This window comes from Salmo salar, chromosome ssa26 (genome assembly GCF_905237065.1).
Source record: "Salmo salar chromosome ssa26, Ssal_v3.1, whole genome shotgun sequence".
NCBI classification, from domain to species: domain Eukaryota; kingdom Metazoa; phylum Chordata; class Actinopteri; order Salmoniformes; family Salmonidae; genus Salmo; species Salmo salar.
This window is the reverse complement of record NC_059467.1, coordinates 20,803,595-20,827,763: the sequence shown is the minus strand read 5'-3', so window position 1 is coordinate 20,827,763 and position 24,169 is coordinate 20,803,595. Positions and strand designations below refer to the sequence as shown.

Below are 24,169 nucleotides of genomic sequence, written 5' to 3'. Positions count from 1 at the left end.
CTATGAATAAGGTCCGTTTGCCACACATTTCATCAACTCGCCTGTTACACCATCCTCACAAGGTCTTAAGATGTTATTTAGTGTGGATTTAAAGCCATCACTATTATTTCCTAGTCTGTTGATGAGAGGCATCTCTCCTGTGGTGATAATACCCTGTTAGCATTCACTTCAAACTTCCCAATACACATTTGAACGATTTAAGTCGGCTCAAGCGATGTCTCAAAAATATAAGGAATTACACGGATATTTACACCTCGGGAGTGATGGTAGGCCTACTCAAGATAGGGCTCAAGATAGGGCTATAACAATTTTGGGTTAAAATAGTTAACTAATAAAACCAAAAATGACTGACATCGCATTATTGCTATTGGGTCAAACTTTTTTTTACATTTTAAATGTATGAATAAATCGAGTGATTGGAAGCAAAGCTCTTAAACCGGCATGAGTAATCTCTCATCACGGAGATTTAAAATATAAGGTATAGCCTTTATAATGTTGGTTGGGTGAGCTTATTTGAACTCTCTCATGTGATTCCATGTTTTGATAATACATCTACAGGCTACATGAAATTATTTAATAAGGTAACCTACTAGGAAATCCACAAGGCCTAAATGTAGAATTTCATTCTCTTAAAATACAATGTTCTTGATAGCTTTTTTTAGCAATAACATATTGGATAATCCCACTTTTTATTTATTTATTCCAACCTAATGGCTACTTATTGATGAACATCTATAAAATAGACTATAGGTTACTGTTGTTGGACATCTATCTAGTGGAGAAGATAAATTCTTACTGTGACATTTCCACATGCCTTGAATATATTGACAATCCAAGAAGCGGCTGATAGAATAAAAAAAAGTGGACGGAGTTGTATAATTTGGAAATACCCCGCAGTGGTGCTTTTTCTCCATCACCACAGCTCACTTTTTTCACAGCATGGGCGACACTCCTAACGTGTCTGTTTCACATCAAAGACGACATAGACGAAAAAGTGACATTGATTAATGCAACCAAAACATCCCATCCTCTACCTGTCGCCTCTCCTTTTAAAAGACTACAGGGAGCAAAAGATAAGACATACATGTAGACAGTGCCACTTCCCTGCTACCACTCCACTCATTCTCTGTTCATTGAGCTCCCTCTGTTGGACAGAACATCAACTCCTAACTCGGTCTAACACAGTAACATGACACTCTGATCCTAGTTATAATTTCCTTTGGTGGCAACTTGATTGAGCAGAAGGTAGCCTATATGATACCAATGTTTAAAAGGTCAAAAGCCTCGAGGGGATTTCTATTCCCTATGAAATAAATGGCTATTGAATTATCTGAATAGCATTGCTCTATAGGTGTTTGAAGAAACGTATCAGGTATACGTGCAGGCAGTAACCCCTGATATAAGTGCAAGCACCCGTGATACAAGTTAGTATTCAACATCCATCCATCAGAGAATGTTGGGAGATGACGTGGAAAACGGCCACTAGGGGCAACAGTGAGCGATGTTACCTTCAAGCAGGTTTCGTGAGCATCTGCGACTGGTTTCAAAGGTTGCATGTTCGAATCCAGCTATAGAGAGTTGTTTTGATATGTATTGATTAAGCCTACCCCAAACCTTTACAGTTACTTTAACCACTTGGAGTTAGTGCCTAACCTTAAGAATTCAGAGTTGATCCCTAAACGTAACCCTAACAAACATTCTGAGTTAATGCCTAAACTCAACCTTAAACACTTCGAAATTAGACATTTGGAACAACTTCGAAATGTGATGTTTGAGAAACATGGATGAATGTCTAATTCTGACATGAGAGGTGAGAGTTTGTTGATAAGTGCCTAGGGTTAAGTGCATAACCCTAACCCAACTCTCTCAGAAGAGGACAGAGGTTGGCTCTACACAATATTCTCATGAACATCAAATGGATTCATGAAATTAAAATGGGTCAATATGATAAGACATGAATAGTTAACAACACACATGTATAGCCAAATGAGTCACATTATCATACAGGCTAGGCTACTGCTATTCCATGGCATTCCCACAAAATCCACATAGTTTTATGCTCAACATCCCACTGGGCACACTATGTCATTTCAACGTGGATAATTGAGAAATATTTGGTTTAGACATTGATTAATGAGATTACAATTCACCCACTCAAAAAGACAGCAAAAAGTTTGTTGAATTTCCAATGTGTTATCATTATGCTTTCAACCATCTAAAATCACAACCAAATTCCAATGCAAAAACAATGTCAGATTTTTGGTTTATACAAGAGATTAATGTGTTATCACTGTGCTTCATCTAATATCAGAACCAAATTACCTTGATGGATTGCAGTTGAGATTACATTAAAGTACATAGTGCAAGTGATCAATGACGTTCGAGAAATTGTGCAGATTATTACAGCAATTGTGAAGATCTCCACAGACCTGTGATCACCTCTGCATGCTATCTTGAACATGCACGCTTTATATGATTACATAAGAAGACATTTATAGTTAAATTCATCTCAAAATGTGGCCATGGATGTGTTATTCATTTTAAGGTTGAATGTTACGTTTGTTTGTAAGACAGCCTTAACATTAGTCTATTTACTGTACTACAAAAGTCATATTGAATTGTGTTGACAATGCAACCAAAAATCAACATTTAATGGAGATGTATGTACTGCTTGGAGAGCTCCATCTGAGCCACTGGCTTAATCCCACTTGAAATAAAGTTTGATTTGATTTAGTCCTATTCTTTAAGTTTTAGTTGAGATGGAGACGTGAATCCAACATATTAATGACTAACTTGAAGATTACATTTAAATCAACCAAAGTTTGAAACCATAGACCTATATGTATTGTGTATTGTCTATTTTAGTTTAACCATGAGTTGAATTGAAACAATAGCTGTTTAACTCTGTTAAACCTACCCTTTGGAATGATTTCGATAGCAACAGTGAATTGAGTTATTAAGAGATCTCTCAATAATCATTCTCACAATAGCACATTGTTAGTATTCAGTGACAAATAGCAATGGTAAAATGGGTTTGGTTAAAACCCTGGATTGGAGACCAAATGAATAGCTATAGAGAGATCAACTCTCCAGTAGGAAGTGCTGCACAGCCTATTGCTTTTTTTCTGATAGTGGATATAACTTTGAAGATCTGACTTTGTTTCAAATGTACAAATTCAACATATATAATACAATGTTTGTCTATGCTGAAAATCCGTTACAATGATTGCAAAATCCTGTGGTTGAAATTCCACCCTCAAAACAACAGTTTAGATTATTTACTTTTTTCAAATCCAATGTATTTTCCACATAGATTCCACACCACAATTACGTTAAAACGTTGATTCAACCAGTTTGTGCCCAGTGTTATCAACCATATAATTACAACTTGAAATAATTACTTTGTTGATCGAAAATAGACAAGTTATGAGTAAAAGCACACTGTCTAAAATTTGCACGTATAAATGCGCACTGTCCACAATCAGTCAACTGCTGACCATTGAAGTCAATATTGACCAATCAAACACTTATTGACCAATAAAGCACTTAGATCCAACAAGTGCACCCCTGGCGGTAGCGGTGGTGATGGGGGACAGTTTCAAGGAAGAAAAAAGATTAACAGGTCATGTCAGTCGAGTGTACATAATACAAGTGTAGTAGGCTACTAAGGGGAGGAGGGGTTATATCCTAAACTACCGGAGAGATGCCCATGCTCACGCTCACACTCACACTACTTATCAACTGTCTGTCCTGACAAGAGTGAGACATCAAATGTCTGCGGGAAATATGGAACTTGAGGGCAAAAGAAAAATGAAGGAGCAATGTGCCCTGAGGAAGGACATCATCAAAGAGTTCCTGGCAGAATTTCTGGGGATATTCGTATTAATAGTAAGTACATGGACACTATCCCTCATCACCTGACTGTCATTTAATAGCCTGCTTTAAAGCTGCAACAATATGGTAATAAGGTGTCAGAATTGTTCTCAGGGGACTTGATCTGTCAACAGGGATATCATGTTTTGACATGTTTAGGTGCTGACTAATATATCCTGATAATGTGGCTTCTCTTTGATGTATCCATAATTCTGGTCTGAGAAACTCCTTGGGAGATAATTAAGACATCTAGAGAATGTTGTAATGGCAAGTTTGACAGGTGGAGGATAGGAGGGGGAGAATTAATGGGATGCTTGGTGTTTTCAGACATAAAGAAAAGCATGATCAAATACAATAAACCTTTACTGACATGCACCATTCACCATGCACCATGCACTATGCACCATTCACCATGCACCATGCACTATGATGTATGATCATCACAGTGATTTGACATTCATATTTCTTTTGAATGTATCTAATCTGTGAATAAATAGACCCAAATTATGTAGCATACTGCACACCTTTATATTTCCGCAAAGCTTCATTATTTGATGAAGAAGGCTACCCTATATGTTGCTTGTAGGCTGAAAATCATCATATGATAGCATCAATATTTAATACATTTTTAAAGCATACCCCCCCTATCAATTGCAATCTTCTTGCCAATGAATACAGTGATTTGATATAGAATGAGAACAGATTTATATTACACTGAATACAGAGTAGTCATTAGCATAAGGTAGACCACCTGGTCCAATTCACAGTTCATTTTTCCCCTTAAAACAGACATACACACTCTTTCTCTCTGCATTATTACTGATGTAAAAACACACATATTTCCCCATCATCACCAAGCTTGGAGGGAAACACTGTTTACTGAGGTGACATCTACAGGGATCCTTAATAAGCTGACCTGTCTTTTGCCTTCCACCTGTCCCCTCTAGGTTCACCTCCTTGTCCTGTCCTGTCTGTCTGAGTGGCACAGCTCAGTGGCTGGGCTTACTGAGGCTCAGTCTCAGTGGGCTCAGTGAGTCAGTGGTCATCCTGATCAGCGGCACAACATAAACAGACTAATCCACTTCTCACAACAGAAACAGCTATTTTTGGACAAAATCCTTCTTTCAACACTTTTGTTTTGATTTACTTGTCCTTCTAATAAAAAAATGAAAGGATTAATGATCATTTCCCATGCTTCAAATGGGACATCTTCTATGGCATTCTTACAGGGTTCAGGGGGAACGCACTGATCTAAAAGGCCATCTAATTAGAAATGAAGGCTGTAGAACAAGAGGACTAGTCTTTAGTGCATAATTAGAAATGAAAAAACAATGACTCTTTCTTCCTCCTGCCAACATGTTTTTGCATTTGTTTTTTGTCTCTGTCTCCGTCCCAGCTCTTTGGATGTGGCTCGGTGGCCCAGACAGTGCTGAGTAAGGGAGCTCTGGGAGAACCCCTGACCATCCACATCGGCTTCACTCTGGGGGTGATGATGGCCGTCTACGTGGCTGGGGGAGTGTCAGGTGAATACCATGCCTCCTTTACATAACTTTGGATTCACAACATCCATTTCTACAGTCCACTCTGCACATAGCCAGCATACAGTATTCTAACATCCCAAAAAGTTGATTTTGCAGTATGATTGAAGTTGCAACCCAACATGTGTGTTTAGTGTTGAGACTTTTCAGTTGGTCAGCACCTCACTTTATAGGTCAGGCCTTTATATGTCATTATATCCTCTTTTGTATATGTCCTTTTATGTCAATATACCCTTTGTACAAAGGCCAAAACTAGTTATTCAAAGGGTTCTCCTATGGGGACAGCCGAAGAAACCTTTAAGGTCCTAGATAGCACCTTTTATTTTAAGAGTGTACCGTTGTCCTTGAGCAAGTCACTTAACCCCCCACAACAACAGCTCCCCGGGTGCCCAGTGTGGCAGCCCCCTGCACCTCTCCAAAAACCTGCTCGTGTGTGTCTCAGAGGGGTTAAAAGCAGAAGTCAAATTTTGTGCAATTGACCAATTAAAGGATCTTAATATTAAAGAGGGTTTTGGGTTAAATATGTGTGCAGGACTCAAAGGTCACCAATGGTTGTTTGTCTTTGATGAAACGGCTTTACTTTGCCATGAACTTTGACCATGGATGTCTGGCTCTCTTTGTTCTCAGGTACTAAACTCTTAAAGGACAACATGTACTTCCCACATGTCTGGGTAACTGTGTGTCATGGCTCCATGGATGTCCTCACATCCACATGTTCACCTGTTCATTGTTTGAAAAATGGGGGAGATGATGTCCATCCCTGTTGTCAGGTACAGTTGAAGTCGGAAGTTTACATACACCTTAGCCAAATACATTTAAACTCAGTTTTCACAATTCCTGACATTTAATCCTAGTAAAAATTCCCTGTCTTAGGTCAGTTAGGATCACCATTTTATTTTAAGAATGTGAAATGTCAGAATAATAGTAGAGAGAATGATTTATTTCAGCTTTTATTTCTTTCATCGCATTCCCAGTGGGTCAGAAGTTTACAAACACTCAATTAGTATTTGGTAGCATTGCCTTTACATTGTTTAACTTGGGTCAAATGTTTCGGGTAGCCTTCCACAAGCTTCCCACAATAAGTTGGGTGAATTTTGGCCCATTCCTCCTGACAGAACTGGTGTAACTGAGACAGGTTTGTAGGTCTCCTTGCTCGCACAAGCTTTTTCAGTTCTGCCCACAAATTTTCTATAGGATTGAGGTCAGGGCTTTTTGATGGCTACTCCAATACCATGACGTTGTTGTTCTTAATAAGCCATTTTGGAAGTATGCTAGGGGTCATTGTCCATTTGGAAGACCCATTTGCGACCAAGCTTCAACTTCCTGACTGATGTCTTGAGATGTTGCTTCAATATATCCACATAATTTTCCTGCCTCATGATGCCATCTAATTTGTGAAGTGCATCAGTCCCTCCTGCAGCAAAGCACCCCCACAACATGATGCTGCCACCCCCGTGCTTCACGGTTGTGATGGTGTTCTTCGGCTTGCAAGCCTCCCCCTTTTTCCTCCAAACATAACAATGGTCATTATGGCCAAACAGTTCTATTTTTGTTTAATCAGACCAGAGGATATTTCTCCAAAAAGTACGATCTTTGTCCCCATGTGCAATTGCAAACCGTAGTCTGGCTTTTTTATGGCAGTTTTGGAGCAATTGCTTGTTCCTTGCTGAGTGGCCTTTCAGGTTATGTCGATATAGGACTCGTTTTACTGTGGATATAGATACTTTTGTACCTGTTTCCTCCAGCATATTCACAAGGTCCTTTGTTGTTGTTCTGGGATTGATTTGCACCTTTCGCACCAAAGTACGTTCATCTCTAGGAGACAGAATGCGTCTCCTTCCTGAGCGGTATGACAGCTGCGTGGTCCCATGGTGTTTATACTTGTGTACTATTGTTTGTACAGATGAACGTGGTACATTCAGGTATTTGGAAATTGCTCCCAAGGATGAACCAGACTTGTGGAGGTCTACAATTTCTTTCTGAGGTCTTGACTGATTTCTTTTGATTTTCCCATGATGTCAAGCAAAGAGCCAGTGCGTTTGAAGGTAGCCCTTGAAATACATCCACAGGTACACCTCCTATTGACTCAAAGGATGTCAATTAGCCTATCAGAAGCTTCTAAAGGCATGACATCATTTTCTGGAATTTTCCAAGCTGTTTAAAGGCACAGTCAACTTAGTGTATGTTTATTTTAATTTTTTTTATTTCACCTTTATTTAACCAGGTAGGCTAGTTGAGAACAAGTTCTCATTTGCAACTGCGACCTGACCAAGATAAAGCAAAGCAGTTCGACACATACAACAACACAGAGTTACACATGGAATAAACAAACATACAATCAATAATACAGTAGAAAAATCTATATACAGCATGTGCAAATGAGGTAGGTTAAGAGAGGTAAGGCAATAAATAGGCCATGGGGGCGAAGTAATTACAGTAAAGCAATTAAATACTGGAATGGTAGGATGTGCAGAAGATGAATGTGCAAGCAGAGATACTGGGGTGCAAAGGAGCAAGATAAATAAATAAATACGGTATGGGGATGAGGTAGATTGGATGGTGTCAGGCCCGTTGTTGAAATGAGACCAAAGCGCTGCGTACTTAGAGTTCCACATGTTCAATAAATATGAAACTCACCAAAAACAATACAGAAGAAAACGAAACGTGACATTCTGGGCTGCTTACAGGCAGCTACACAAAAACAAGATCCCACAATCACAGGTGGGAAAAAGAGCTGCCTAACTATGATCCCCAATCAGAGACAACGATAAACAGCTGCCTCTGATTGGGAACCATACTAGGCCAACAAAGAAATAGACACATAGATATGCCCACCCAAGTCACACCCTGACCTAACAAAATAGAGAATAAAACAGGCTCTCTATGGTCAGGGCGTGACAGATGGGCTATTTACAGATGAGCTATGTACAGGTGCAGTGATCTGTGAGCTGCTCTGACAGCTGGTGCTTAAAGCTAGTGAGGGAGGTAAGAGTCTCTAGCTTCGGAGATTTTTGCAGTTCGTTCCAGTCATGGGCAGCAGAGAACTGGAAGGCCAAAGGAAGAATTGGCTTTGGGGGTACCAGTGAGATATACCTACTGGAGCGTGTACTACGGGTGGGTGCTGCTATGGTGACCAGTGAGCTGAGATAAGGCGGGGCTTTACCTAGCAGAGACTTGTAGATGACCTGGAGCCAGTGGGTTTGGCGACGAGTATGAAGCGAGGTTCAGCCAACGAGAGCATACAGGTCGCAGTGGTGGGTAGTATATGGGGTTTTGGTGACAAAACGGATGGCACTGTGATAGACTGCATCCAATTTGTTGAGTAGAGTGTTGGAGGCTATTTTGTAAATTACATCGCCGAGGTCGAGGATTGGTAAGATGGTCAGTTTTACGAGGGTATGTCTGGCAGCATGAGTGAAGGATGCTTTATTGCGAAATAGGAAGCCGATTCTAGATTTAATTTTGGATTGGAGAAGTTTAATGTGAGTCTGGAAGGAGAGTTTACAGTCTAACCAGACACCTAGGTATTTGTATTTGTCCACATATTCTAAGTCAGAACCATCCAGAGTAGTGATGCTGGACAGGCGGGCAGGTGCGGGCAGCGATCGTTTGAAGAGCATGCATTTAGTTTTACTTGCATTTAAGAGCAGTTGGAGGCTGCGGAAGGAGTGTTGTATGGCATTGAAGCTCATCTGGAGGTTAGTTAACACAGAGTCCAAAGAAGGGCCAGAGGTATACAGAATGGTGTCGTCTGCGTAGAGGTGGATCAAAGAATCACCAGCAGCGAGAGCGACATCATTGATGTATACAGAGAAGAGAGTCGGCCCGAGAATTGAACCCTGTGGCACCCCGATAGAGACTGCCAGAGGTCCGGACAACAGGCCCTCCGATTTGACATACTGAACTCTATCGGAGAAGTAGTTGGTGAACCAAAAGAGGCAATCATTTGAGAAACCAAGGCTGTTGAGTCTGCCAATAAGAATGTTGTGATTGACAGAGTCGAAAGCCTTAGCCAGGTCGATGAATATGGCTGCACAGTAATGTCTCTTATCGATGGCGGTTATGATATCGTTTAGGACCTTGAGCGTGGCTGAGGTGCACCCATGACCAGCTCTGAAACCAGATTTCATAGCGGAGAAGGTACGGTGGGATTCAAAATGGTCAGTAATCTGTTTGTTAACTTGGCTTTCAAAGACCTTAGAAAGGCAGGGTAGAATAGATATAGGTCTGTAGCAGTTTGGGTCTAGAGTGTCTCCCCCTTTGAAGAGGGGGATGACTGCGGCAGCTTTCCAATCTATGGGAATCTCAGACGATACGAAAGAGAGGTTGAACAGGCTAGTAATAGGGGTTGCAACAATTTCGGCAGATCATTTTTAGAAAGAGAGGGTCCAGATTGTCAAGCCCAGCTGATTTGTAGGGGTCCAGATTTTGCAGCTCTTTCAGAACATCAGCTATCTGGATTTGGGTGAAGGAGAAGTGGGGGAGGTTTGGGCGAGTTGTTGTGGGGAGCGCAGGGCTGTTGACCAGGGTAGGGGTAGCCAGGTGGAAAGCATGGCCAGCCGTAGAAAAATGCTTATTGAAATTATCAATTATTGTGGATTTATCAGTGGTAACAGTGTTTCCTAGCCTCAGTGCAGTGGGCAGCTGGGAGGAGGTGCTTTTATTCTCCATGGACTTTACAGTGTCCCAGAACTTTTTTGAGTTTGTGCTACAGGATGCACATTTCTGCTTGAAAAAGCTAGCCTTAGCTTTCCTAACTGCCTGTGTATATTTGTTCCTAACTTCCCTGAAAAGTTGCATATCACCGGAGCTGTTCGATGCTAATGCAGAACGCCACAGGATGTGTAAACTTCTGACCCACTGGAATTGTGATACAGTGAATTATAAGTGAAATAATCTGTCTGCAAACAATTGTTGGAAGAATTACTTGTGTCATGAAAAAGTAGATGTCCTAACCGACTTGCCAAAACTATAGTTTGTTAACAAGAAATGTGTGGAGTGGTTGAAAAACGAGTTTTAATGACTCCAGCCTAAGTGTATGTAAACTTCCGACTTCAACTGTAGATCACAGGAGAGAAAGTAAAGAGTACATTCATGGATCACTAACACTATCCTGTGTGCTTCACCCTAACTTGTGTCCTGGGGAAAAGTCCACATACAGTAACATAAATGGACTGTGGAGACCTAGGTCATCACTAGAGACTCAGCAACATGGCAAAAATGATACAGAGAACATCATGTTAGTATTCCATAGCAGTCTGGACTCAACGTGGGCACCATTTAGTATTACCCTAACTTGGGGAGAGGCACAGAGGAAATGGAAGAAATATGTAATAGCTCGATTACCCATTCCTAATGCCTGGCTGCTTCTTGATGTCAGAGGATGAAGTGTGCCGACTAGATTTACAAGGCTGAAGTTGTGTGTCCTCATGTCCAGGGGAACTTTATTGGGTACATTCCATAGAGATTAAAGCAAGGAGAGCCCTCTCCCTCTCGCTTCGGCAGCAATGACACAGAGGGATAACATTAGGAGGAATCACTTTTTAAATGTCACGCTGTCTTAGGTGAGCTTGCTGAGCAAGGTGGAGAGCGGTTTTTAATCATCAATCAAGGGTTTCATTATGTCTCAGCGAGGCTTTACGTAATGGGGGATGATGAGTTGTAATTTGAAATTTCCGTGGTAATTTCCATCACAATTGGGACATAAAAGAGCAACGATGTGATTAGAGCTTTTAATGCCCACCCCCGGGATAATATGAACACTGTAGCATATGAGCTAATATGAGTGTTATATGAGCCATACTCAATGTGCTTTCATCTTACAAAATCCAGTGTTGGCAGAGTGTGAGCTTAGCCTTTGTGCTGTGTCTCTAAAACTCAACCCAGGACCACCCCTCATCCTCAGGGCCTGATTTACAGCTACAGCAGATGTTGGGGAGCCAACATTTATGCCATGTTTGGAGGAGCTTCCTTGAGCAAAAATGATTTTTTAGTTTTTATTTATTTCACCTTTATTTAACCAGGTAGGCCAGTTTAGAACAAGTTCTCATTTACAACTGCGACCTGGCCAAGACAAAGCAAAGCAGTGCGACACAAACAACAACACAGAGTTACACATGGAATAAACAAAAGTACAGTCAATAACACAATACAAAAGTCTATATACAGTATGTGCAAATGAAGTAAGATTAGGGAGGTAAGGCAGTAAATAGGCCATAGTGCCAAAATAATTACAATTTAGCAATTAAGCACTGGAGTGATAGATATACAGAAGATGAATGTGCAAGTAGAGATACGGGCGTGCAAAGGAGAAAAAAAAAAGAAAAAAAATATGGGGATGAGGTAGTTGGGTGGGTTATTTAAAGAGGGGCTGTGTACAGGTGCAATGATCTGTAAGCTGCTCTGACAGCTGATGCTTAAAGTTAGTGAGGGAGATATGAGTCTCCAGCTTCAATGATTTTTGCAGTTCGTTCCAGTCATTGGCAGCAGAGAACTGGAAGGAAAGGCAGCCAAAGGAGGAATTGGCTTTGGGGGTGACCAGTGAGATATACCTGCTGGAGCGCGTGCTACGGGTGGGTGCAGCTATGGTGACCAGTGAGCTGAGATAAGGCGGGGCTTTACCTAGCAAAGACTTCTAGATTACCTGAAGCCAGTGGGTTTGGCGACGAATATGAAGCGAGGGCCAGCCAACGAGAGCATACAGGTCGCAGTGGTGGGTAGTATATGGAGGAATAATGGAACTGAGGAAGAATGGAACTGTAGAACAAGTCTCTCGTCTCCAACCCTCTTTGCTTCATTACAGACTAGCTGATCACTCTGACACAGAGGATCTAGATCCTGGTTCAGTGGGTAATGATGGAGACGGTATATAGCTGCAGTAGAGCAGTACTACAGTATGTGTGCTATTCTTGTTGGAGTGTGTAGTAGGCTACAGTATATGAACCTTTACTGCATGATTGGGCCATTCAACCCTGGGGCCCATGTGTGGATGAGAAGCCTTCACACTGTTAGGTGACATCTCTGATGATGATCAAAGGTATTGGACTAATGAGCTTTACTGGGGCATGGGTCTCTAGTGTGGTGGAGGGGGGTGGGGCGCTCTGCTTTCCAGCCAGCCTAGTCTCTCCAAGTGGAACACAACACACTTCTGTTTCCCCCCACTCCTTTTCACTCCTATGTCGGCGGTGCTAATTTACAGGCAGAGTAAACCAGCACCCTTGTTAGCGGAGGTGTGTTCCAACAACATGCGGTTTGCGCGAGTCTTAAGCAGATTCAGGCAGATTATGTCAGACCCAATTCCGATCGGATGTTTCAGCCGGCTGTTGTGGCCACAGTTAGTGAACAAGGCTGGGGATTAGTGTTTGGGGCACTCTGAAACCCCCAGCAGTGTTGCCCCGCTGAGGTCACCCAGAGCCTCAGTCCCCACTTCGGGCCCCGCCTAGTGTTGTGCCATAATTGTGTCTATGATTGAATCCACTAGATAAGGATAGTGGTTACAAATGAATGTGGCCTCGGGCTTTCTACATAAGCTTGAACCTTGTTTTCAATTCCAGTTTTAACCTTTGTTCTAGGGGTCCATGTGAACCCAGCAGTCTCTCTGGCCATGGTGGTCCTGGGCAAGCTGCCTATAAAGAAGTTCCCTGTCTACGTGGCAGCACAGTTCCTGGGTGCCTTCGCTGGATCTTGTGCTGTCTATGGGTTGTATTATGGTAGGTGTTACTGTCAACATGTCCATCATCATAATCATCATCATCCTCATTATGATCATACACATTAATGCAGAGATTCTAAATGGAACCCATATTCATAGCATTAACCAGTGTGATATTTGAATGGAAAGGTATTGATCGTTATTGGAGTGGGAACATTATAGGTTATTACTAACACTAACATTATTGGGAAAACTCAATGCCTAATTCTATTATTCTCTTTTCCATAGATGCCTTAATGGAACACACAGGAGGAGTTATGCAAGTTACTGGCGTCAATGCCACAGCTAATATATGGGCATCCTACCCTGCCAAGCACATCTCAGTCCTTGGAGGATTCGTAGACCAGGTGAGAGATGCACCATCAATGGTTATCTAACCATATCCTAATCCTCTTTGTTACTGAATGATATGAGCCGCACAGGCACACACCCTGATTTAGGTTTGAAGTCCCTGAGCTAGAACATGCCAGTACATGTGTAATAGTATGAATATAAGTGAATGTGCACATTTCTTATTTTATTTAACCAGGCAAGTCAGTTAAAAACACATTTTTATTTACAATGACGGCCTACCCCGGCCAAACTAACCCTAACCTGGACAACGCTGGGTCAATTGTGCAGCACCCTATGGGACTCCCGATCACGGCCGCCCCTCGGTCCCCCAAATGCCTTTAGATCAGTCATGTGCATGTAAGTAACTAAGCATTCCCCCAAAAAATAAAAAAAATGCAGAGAGAGAGAAAATAGAGAAATAATAGAAAAGTAATAACACATAATAAAAGTAATAATAAATAGTCAATGAGTAATGATAACTTGGCTATATACATGGGGTACCAGTACCGAGTCGATGGGTAATTGAGGTAGATATGTACATATAGCTAGGAATAAAGTGACTAAGCAACAAGATATATAGCCCCATTATAGGCTTAGGCAAATGAGTCCTGCTGGCCACAGACAGTCATTATAAAACCCAGACCATAACAACAAGCCATTCTCCCCCTGTCACTGTCTGGTATCCAACTCCTATTATCATCTACCATTACATAAAAAGCTACAAGGAATACCACTGTTATGCTATTATGAGAGGCTGTCTTTTCAATATTGGTGGAAGCATCACAGTGACAGCATGAGCAGTAGCTACAGATTGTTCATTTTGTAGTGATGATGAATATACTGAATACAGATGTAGGATCTTAATTGGATCACTCTTTTGTTGCTGAGAATTGTTCTGCACTGCAGGAAATGCAAATTTGCAGTGTATTCATTGTTTAAAAAGGCTGTTAGCATTTGGAAACGATGCCAGCAACTGCCAGGGAATCTAAACCAAAGCATGGACTGCTGTCATACCTTGTCCATAGACTGCTTACAGGTTGAGTAAACCAATATGTAATTTTGTAATTTGGGAAAACTATCCCTTTAATTATAATCTACATAATAATTCACATTTCCTGATGCTGCAGGATTATTTTCCTGCTGTAGCAAACTGGTTCAAATTAAGATCCTACATCTGTATGTCTGTCAATTATCTGTTTTGATCATTGCTATCTCAAACTCATGGTTGATGGCTTGTCTCCAGGTGATAGGAACAGCTGCCTTGATCCTGTGCATTCTGGCCATTATTGATGGGAAGAACATTGGAGCTCCTAAAGGGATGGAGCCACTGTGCATTGGCCTGATCATTATGGCCATCGGAGTGTCCATGGGACTCAACTGTGGCTATCCCATCAACCCTGCCAGAGATCTGGGCCCAAGGCTCTTCACTGCTGTGGCTGGATGGGGCATGGAGGTGTTCCGGTAATTTCCAACAATGCTTGTACTAGAGAAAAGACAAGTCCCACAAATGAGAGCTGGATGGCCTCCATAAGTACAGTAGAATTTCACAAACATTGTTAGATGCCTTTTGCCCTGAAACCCTTTGAAATTGAAAATGTGCTTTTTTCTCCAAAAAATTCAAACAGCGCATGCTCACTTTACAGTAGAACATTGAAAGATTTATAAAGATGCAGAAACAGAGTATGTGTGTGTGAAAGGAAAGCCCCTCTCTGATCTGGGCATGCCAAGCGGAGATGCAGGCACATTATTCTGCTTTTCAGTCCTCCTCTCCAGCAGTGGCTGGGAGTTAGGCACGCAGTGTAAGTCCTTCCAGACTCACATTAAGCATCTCCAATCCAAAATGAAATCTAGAATCGGCTTCCTATTTTGCAACAAAGCCTCCTTCACTCATGCTGCCAAACATACCCTCGTAAAACTGACTATCCTACCGATCCTTGACTTCGGCGATGTCATTTACAAAATAGCCTCGAACACTTTACTCAGCAAACTGGATGCAGTCTATCACAGTCACCAAAGCCCCATATACTACCCACCACTGCGACCTGTATGCTCTCGTTGGCTAGCCCTCACTACGTATTCGTCGCCAGACCCACTGGCTCCAGGTCATCTATAAGTCTATGCTAGGTAAAGCCCCGCCTTATCTCAGCTCACTGGTCACCATAGCAACACCCACCCTTAGCACGAGCTCCAGCAGGTATATTTCACTGGTCACCCCCAAAGCCAACACTTCCTTTGGCCGCCTTTCCTTCCAGTTCTCTGCTGCCAATGACTGGAACGAATTGTAAAAATCTTATATCTCCTTCTCTAACTTTAAGCATCAGCTGTCAGAGCAGCTTACCGATCACTGTACCTGTACACAGCCAATCTGTAAATAGCACACCCAACTACCTCATCCCCATATTGTTACTTATCCTCTTGCTCTTTTGCCCCCCAGTATCTCTACTTGCACATCATCATCTGCACATCTATCACTCCAGTGTTAATGCTAAATTGTAATTATTTCGCCACTATGGCCTATTTATTGCCTTACCTCCCTACTCTTCTACATTTGCACACACTGTACATAGATTTTTCTATTGTGTTATTGACTGTACGTTTCTTTATGTATAGCTCTGTGTTGTTGTTTTTGTCGCACTGCTTTGCTTTATCTTGGCCAGGTCACAGATGTAAATGAGAACTTGTTCTCAACTGGCCTAGCTGGTTAAATAAAGGTTCAATTGAAAAAAAAATAATAATTTAATGAGGGACCTCTCTGCCAGTGCACTATAGACTTCTCTTCAGTAGATGGCGCTGTCTGATCTAATGGCCACAGTCAACAGTTTCCCAACCTGCACTTTGGGGAGCCCATGTTTGCACATATTTGTTCTATTCCAGCACTAGCACAGTACACCTGATTCAAGTGGCTGGTTGGTTAAATCACAAGCTGAATCAGGAGTGCTGGAGCTGGAATAGAACAATTGTGTGCAATGGTTGGGGGTCCCCTACTGGGGTGGGAAACGTTGACATACAGTATTTGACCCACTACTTTATACCGTGTTCACGCTACATCTTACAAGATGTTTCGCATACAGATGTAGGATCTTAATTTGATCACCCTGTTGTAGGAGAACTCTCCTGCAATGCAGGACATTTAAAACTTGTAGTGTATTTGAAGTTTAAAAAGGTTTCTAAAGTTTGTAATTTCCACTTTGAGATTGAAGACTGCATTACGCCCATATTTCGAAAAATGTATCAACTCCTACAAAAATGTCCATGAATTATAATTTCCTGTTGCTGCAGGATTCCTTTCCTTCTGTAGCAAACTGACTCAAATTAAGATCCTATGTCTATATGGGATTATCCGTATACGTATACATTTAACATTAGTTCTCTCTAATGCACACATAAACCTGCGGTCCTGAGATTTACATCATACTGTCAAATTTGACGTAATCTGCCCTTTTAAAATATAAATTTAAATACATCCCTTAAATCTCAGACATTTTAGCAGCACACACAGCTGTAATCACAATGTTAAGATAGAGATGTCTAAGGGTGATAGTAGGATTTAAAGTGTATATTCCATCCACCATACATCACATCCACTGAATCTCTGTAAGGAAACTGAAAGCAATACGACCAGGTACAGTGGCACCTTCCTTTGACATCAGTAGGAAGAGCTGGCAGGGTGCCATGTCCATGAGACGTCATCGTGTGACCCAGTGTGTCTGTCCGTCCTCAGGCCTGATTATGGGATATGGTTAGTCAACCTGGCTCTGCCCATAGATTACACACCCTAATCCACCAGTCCTGTAGTCTGCATCCACCCCCTGGTAGTTTAGCAGCTAAACACAGCCTGTTCAGACACTGTCTATTTTCCAACCTGGGCCTTGTCACGTCAGTGCTGGTAATTCAGTCCCTTTCGCCCACAGGATCCAACCAGTCAGTACTAGCAGAGGGAGGCTAATCTCTATCAGGGAGTTGCCCTGAGGTGATCAAGCGCTCAGTTCAGGACAGAATCAGGACATGTACTACGTAGGCTACAGTAGCAGAGAGCTGTTTAGGTTGGAGTTTGACTATTACCCGCTATTAAGATTACTAGCAAATTTGTAAAGCACAATTAGAATTAGGCATTTATAGAAATGGATTGGTGGGGAGTGGGAACAGATCAACTTTATGTATAGTCGAATCAATATACTAGCAGGCAGATTAAGAAAGAGAGTAGAGTAGTGAGAGGTGGAGATTAGAGAGAGCCTATCCAGGGAGTCTTACTGTATAAATAAACAAAAGGTAGTAGTGGAATCTGCTCCCAATGTACCAGTGGAGGCTGCTGAGGGGAGGACAGCTCATAATAATGGCTGGAACAGAGAAAATGGAATGGTCCATGTGTTTGATGTATTTGATACCATTCCACTGATTCCGCTCCAGCCATTACCACAAGCCCATCCTCCCCAATTAAGGTGCCACCAACCTCCTGTGTAATGTACAGTCGCGTACCCCAGACCATGTTACGTTCCTGGGTTGCTTTAAAGCCCCATGCAGTCTTTTTCAATCTATTTTAAATCATCACTGTATGTCTAATAAATCACTGTGTGTGTTTATTTCATGAAAATAACAGCAAATATATTTTTTATTATTTATTACCCTGAGCCCCTTTTGCTATCGATTATGCTGTCTGATTGTGTGGGCGTGTTGATACAAATGTAAATATATTTTCATACACATCCCTGATTGGCGGATAGGATGATCCCTGCTTACCCCTTCAAATTAGGAGGATACATATGCAGGTACAAGACAACTGTTCATTGGTCCGAATAATTAGATTAGATTATGATTTAATGCTGTCGGCCAAAAACTCCATCCCACCTGAACAGGCTGAAATTCCAAGCATGTTTTCAATAATCTCTTACTCTTAAAGGGCATTATAATAATTTTCACAATTTTAGAGTGTTATTTCAACCTCATAGTTTGGAGATATCATTAAAAAAACTGGTAAATCATGTTTTTGACTGCACTGTCCCTTTAACGCGGGTGACCACTATTTACACTGTAGATAGTGTACAAAACATTATTGAGTTGCACCCCTCGTCGGGGCATGGACTCTACAAGGTGTCGAAAGCGTTCCACAGGGATGCTGGCCCATGTTGACTACAATGCTTCCCACAGTTGTGTTAACTTGGTTGGATGTCCTTTGGGTGGTAGACCATTCTTGATACACACGGGAAACTGTTGAGCATGAAAACCCAGCAGCGTTGCAGTTCTTGACACACTCAAACTGGTGCACCTGGCACCTACTACCATACCCCGTTCAAAGACACTTAAATATTTTGTCTTGCCCATTCACCCTCTGAATAGCACACATACACAAAGCATGTTTTCTCAAGGCTTAAAAAGTATTATTTAACCTGTCTCTTCTCCTACATCTACACTGATTGAAGTGGATTTAACAAGTGACATTATAAGGGATCATAGCTGTCACCTGGATTCACCTGATCAGTCTATGTCATGGAAAGAGCAGGTGTTCATAATGTTTTGTACACCCAGTGTATTTGGTATTAAATGTTTATTTTAACTTACTCACTATAAAGTCAAATGTAAACTCCTGAATCCCTGTATATAAATCTCCTCTTGTCTGTGCAGTGCTGGAGGCTGCTGGTGGTGGATCCCAGTAGCGGGGCCCATGGTGGGAGGAGTGGTGGGGGCTGCCGTTTACTTCCTGTTCATCGAGCTGCACCATGCCGAGCCTGAGGAACAGGGCGAGAACAACGTCAAGGACAAATACGAGATGGTCACCCTGAATTAGACAGAGAGGCCATGAGCCCCAATGGTACTGAGGCTTGGCAGCTTCCGACCCTTTTAACCCTCAACAGGCTAAACATTCACCTCAATGAGGCCACACTTGACACAACCTTCTCTGCTTGCACTAGAGTCATTTCCTCTGTCTAAGGGACCTGAGGTCAGGTCTCAGTCTCTGCACTCTCATGGACAGGTCCGCTGAAAGAATGCCAATTGAGCCAAAACATAAAAAACACAAACAATGTTAATGTTAAATTCACAACCACAAGCTGAGATCTCAGGCATGTTTACTAGCCCATGACATCATCAACATCAGGTGTTCAGACTATCCATTCTACTCTGAGGATAGTTCCTGACTACAGTGATTTTTAATAATTTATATTGCATCTCTTGTATAGGGCCATTTTTCATTGCAGGAGGAATTTGCCAAGTTTGAAACTGTCTCAATATTTTCTATCTTTCAGGCAGAGGTGATGGTAAATGTTATTAATAACCACATTGATGGCAAATGTTATTAACAACATAGAAAATAGCCAGTAACAGTTTCTGTGATGGAAGGTAGTGTGTATACGTTTTTGTCATTGAGCTAGTTTAATGGTACCCTCACTGGAGTGTCTTCCGTCTTCTGCTTCACTTCATCCATCTATTTGTTACAGTTGTGTGAATCGCTCTGCCTGCTGCGGCACACATCACTGCATGTGTGCTATAGCTAACACACATCTATGTATTTGTGCTTTGAAATGCTCATAGTCTTTTTTCCTAGCTTTTATTTTTAGAGTGCAGAAAAAACAGCCTTAATGTGTGTGAAATGAGCCTCCCACCGTTCAGTTTGTACTCTCTCTCTCTCTCTCGTTGAGCACAGAACTGTGTATCGTGACACGGCACTACTAAATTATTTTTATCTGACTTTTATTTCCTCTTATATAACGTTCCTGCTGTCATGTGTGAACATTTTCATAGAAGCATTAGTAGGGAAGCCTAGTATCTACAGTACCTAGCATTGAAATGTTTTAATAAACAATATACTGTATGAAGAGTCCAATGAGAGATAGTTTACCCCACTGGCCAATGGCCATATGGGAATGTATAAAAATTGTTTGTTTATCGTAATCATTACGTTATTCCTCCAATGATGTGACTAGGATTTAACCACTGAGGAACTCCTACACTATGACCATTAGTGAACTGGACAATAACAGAATAACATCAGTACAACTTTCAAGAATAGAGCCCTTCAACTCAGACAAAAACACTCAAATGAATCAAGTCCTTCCATCCTAGTGATGTAATTCAGTGATGGGTGGGCAGAGGAACATGGGTGGGCAGAGGAACACTAGTTCCCTATTCCCAGAAGAGCCCTCACCAATGAAACACATAGCATTTTATAACCTGTATGTGGCTTACTACTGAACCAGATATAATTCGTAGGGAAAAATAAAGCTCTTTAGAAATGATTTTCTCTATTATTTTACACCTTTGTTACTTAGTGGTTTAGTTGCTGTAGTTTCTTACTGTAGTTAGTTTTTTGTTTAAAAAAATTGCAACATGTACTTTGGATGATTACATGATGTTAGCTTGATTCTCCTGAGATTCAACCTTTGGAGGAGTACAATGTTTTATGGCTGTTGTTTTTTGTTGCTTCACTTGGCTTAAAAAAAGATAAAAGGCACTTTTACTCTCACAATTTTTCACAGATGCTATTTGATAAAAGTTACTTTTTGTGAAGGTAATAATGTAATTTATACAACTGTAATGTAGATTTTACAAAAATAAATATTTGATGTGTATTTCTTTCATAGTCTGTCTTGATCAATCAATCCACATTATTAATGGTCTACTGATTAAGGGAAGTAACACACATTCAATGAGAAACTGTCACTAATCACTGTGTTCCACTAGCACTGGAATAAGTGCATTGGTAGTAACTGGAAGCCATTCCATATTACTCGTACGCAATCCTAAAAATGACAGGCCAGAAAACCGGTCACGGTCACTAAGTACAACCACTTAGTCACCCAGCGCATTGTGGAGTGAATAAAACATTTTAGAAAGGCAGCAATCGGAAATACTTATGTAATGTCATGGAGAATAGATGAGGCATGATTTCTTTCTCTATATCTATCTATCTATCTATCTATCTATCTATCTATCTATCTATCTATCTATCTATCTATCTATCTATCTATCTATCTATCTATCTATCTATCTATCTATCTATCTATCTATCTATCTATCTATCTATCTATCTATCTATCTATCTCTTTAGGCCCGGTTTGTTGCCTCCCCTCTGCAGAGTTCATCTCACTGTATGTGTGAATAACAGACACACCACTAGGACCCTCACAGTGGCTCATGCCAGCTCACATACTGTACTCACAGAGAAAATAACTCTTTAAAACTTCTCTAGGATAGGGTGCAGTATTTTGACGTCCGGATGAAAGGCGTGCCCAAATTGAACTGCCTGCTTCTTGGGCCTAGAAGGTAGGATATGCATATTATTAGTAGATTTGGATAGAAAACACTCTGAAGTTTCTAAAACTGTTTGAATGATGTCTGTGAGTATAACATAACTCATATGGCAGGCAAAAACCTGAGAAAAAATCCAACCAGGAAGTGACTTGTAGTTTTTCCTATCTAATCCTTATCGAAACTACAGTGTCTGTGGGGTCATTTTGCACTTCCTAAGGCTTCCATTGGCTGTCAACAGCCTTCAGAAACTTGTTTCATGCGTCCACTGTTTCTGGGCAGAGAATAGGAGCTCAGTCAATCAGTGGACTGCCTGGGACCAGTGAGTTGTTTACTGCACGGGCACTTTGGCGCAGCGCTCCTTCTTTTTCCTCTGTAATGAATACGCTATTGTCCGGTTGGAATATTATCAAAGTTTTATGTTAAAAAGACCCTAAGGATTGATTGTAAACATCGTTTGACATGTTTCTACGAACGGTAATGGAACTATTTGACTTTTTGTCTCTGGTTTTACGCTCGCACGTAATGCCTTTGGATTAGTGATCTGAACGCGCGAACAAAACGGAGGTATTTGGACATAAATAGGGAGTTTATCAAACAAAACAAACATTTCTTGTGGAAGTGGGAGTCCTGGGAGTGCATTCCGACAAAGATCAGCAAAGGTAAGGGAAGATTTATAATACTAATTCTGGGTTTAGTTGACTCCAGAACTTGGCGGGTAACTGTATAGCTTGCTTTGATGGCTGAGCTCTTTACTCTGAATATTAAAAAATATTCTGATGAGTGATGAGTATTTTTGTAAATTGATGTGCTCATTCACCGAAAGTTTTGGTGGGAATACATTTTCTGAACATCACGCGCCAATGTAAAATGGGGTTTATGGATATAAATATGAACTTTATTGAACAAAACATACATGTATTTTGTAACATTGAGTCCTGGGAGTGTCATCTGATGAAGATCATCAAAGGTTAGTGATTCATTTTAGCTGTATTTGTGGTTTTTGTGACGCCTCTCCTTGCTTGGAAAATGGCTGTGTGGTTTTTCATGTTTAGGCGCTGTCCTAACATAATCTAATATTATGCTTTCGCCGTAAAGCCTTTTTGAAATCAGACACTGTGGTTGGATTAAGGAGCATCTTATCTTTAAAATGGTGTATAATACTTGTGTGTTTGAGAAATTTGAATTATGAGATTTTTGTTGTTTTGAATTTGCCGCCCTGCTATTTCACTGGCTGTTGATAGTGTGTACCGCGGGTGGGACACTAGCGTCCCACATGTCCCAGAGAGGTTAAATTCAGTTTCAACTGGTAGCATCCGTCCCTACCATACATCTCCCTTTAAATCACAAATACAGGTGATGATTGAATTCCAGCCTGTGTCTATCCAGTTTACTTGCAGGGGTCTCAGGACACAGGTAACTGCCAAAATACAGTAAACATCAGCATAAAGTGGTCACTCTATGGAAAGGGGAGACTCAAGTGTCAGGGGACTCTTCTGAAGTCGGTACCATCGATGTGCCACTTCCGTTTGTAGAGTCCAAACTGTTTGGGCTACAAACTAACGTGACCCCACTGTGGAAAGGGGAGATTGTCACGAACACAAAGTTGGCACATTGTCTGACGGTAACTGGTACCCGTTTAACAAAATTAATGGAAGTGTGAAATGGTAGTTTTGTGCATTCCCACAAAAGGGGTTAAATATGTGTTTATGAATGTGTTATTGAATGCGTTTCTCTGGGCTATAGTAGTAAAAGCCAAATTCAATATTTTATCAAATATTTGTAAAGAAAATATATATATACACTACCGTTCAAAAGTTTGGGGTAACTTAGAAATGTCCTTGTTTTTGAAAGAAAAGCACATTTGCTGCCCATTAAAATAACATAAAATTGATCAAAAATACAGTGTAGACATTGATAATGTTGTAAATGACTATTGTAGCTGGAAATGGCAGATTTTTTATGGAATATCTACATAGGCGTACAGAGGCCCATTATCTGCAACCATCACTCCTGTGTTCCAATGGCACACTGTGTTAGCTAATCCAAGTTTATAATTTTAAAAGGCTAATTGATCATTACAAAACCCTTTTGCAATTATGTTAGCACAGCTGAAAACTGTTGTGCTGATTAAAGCAGTAATTATACTGGCCCTCTTTAGACTTGAGTATCTGGAGCATCAGCATTTGTGGGTTTGATTACAGGCTCAAAATGGGCAGAAACCAAGACCTTTCTTCTGAAACTCATCAGTCTATTGTTGTTCTGAGAAATGAAGGCTATTCCATGTGAGAAATTGCCAAGAAACTGAAGATCTCGTACAACGCCGTATACTACTCCCTTCACAGAACAGCGCAAACTGGCTCTAACCAGAATAGAAAGAGGAGTGGGAGGCCCCGGTGCACAACTTAGCAAGAGGACAAGTACATTAGAGTGTCTAGTTTGAGAAACAGATGCCTCACAAGTCCTCAACTGG

The 24,169-nt window shown here is 41.1% G+C and overlaps 1 protein-coding gene across 1 annotated transcript; it reads left to right on the top strand.

Moving 5' to 3' along the window:
• Positions 1–3,645: 3,645 nt before the first annotated feature.
• Positions 3,646–21,017, top strand: LOC106587344 (aquaporin-9-like). The gene is made up of 6 exons (XM_014175664.2): positions 3,646–3,888; positions 5,270–5,396; positions 12,983–13,120; positions 13,351–13,469; positions 14,699–14,916; positions 19,075–21,017. Exons 1-6 carry the CDS (start codon positions 3,772–3,774, stop codon positions 19,235–19,237), a joined length of 882 nt encoding a protein of 293 aa, XP_014031139.1. The 5' UTR covers positions 3,646–3,771; the 3' UTR covers positions 19,238–21,017.
• The last annotated feature ends 3,152 nt before the right edge of the window (positions 21,018–24,169 follow it).

Coding starts and splice junctions, on each gene's coding strand:
- LOC106587344 (XM_014175664.2), top strand. CDS start 3,772: ATGTCTGCGGGAAATATGGAACTTGAGGGCAAAAGAAAAATGAAGGAG. Junction 3,889..5,269: donor TGGGGATATTCGTATTAATA/GTAAGTACATGG, acceptor TCTCCGTCCCAG/CTCTTTGGATGTGGCTCGGT. Junction 14,917..19,074: donor TGGGGCATGGAGGTGTTCCG/GTAATTTCCAAC, acceptor TTGTCTGTGCAG/TGCTGGAGGCTGCTGGTGGT.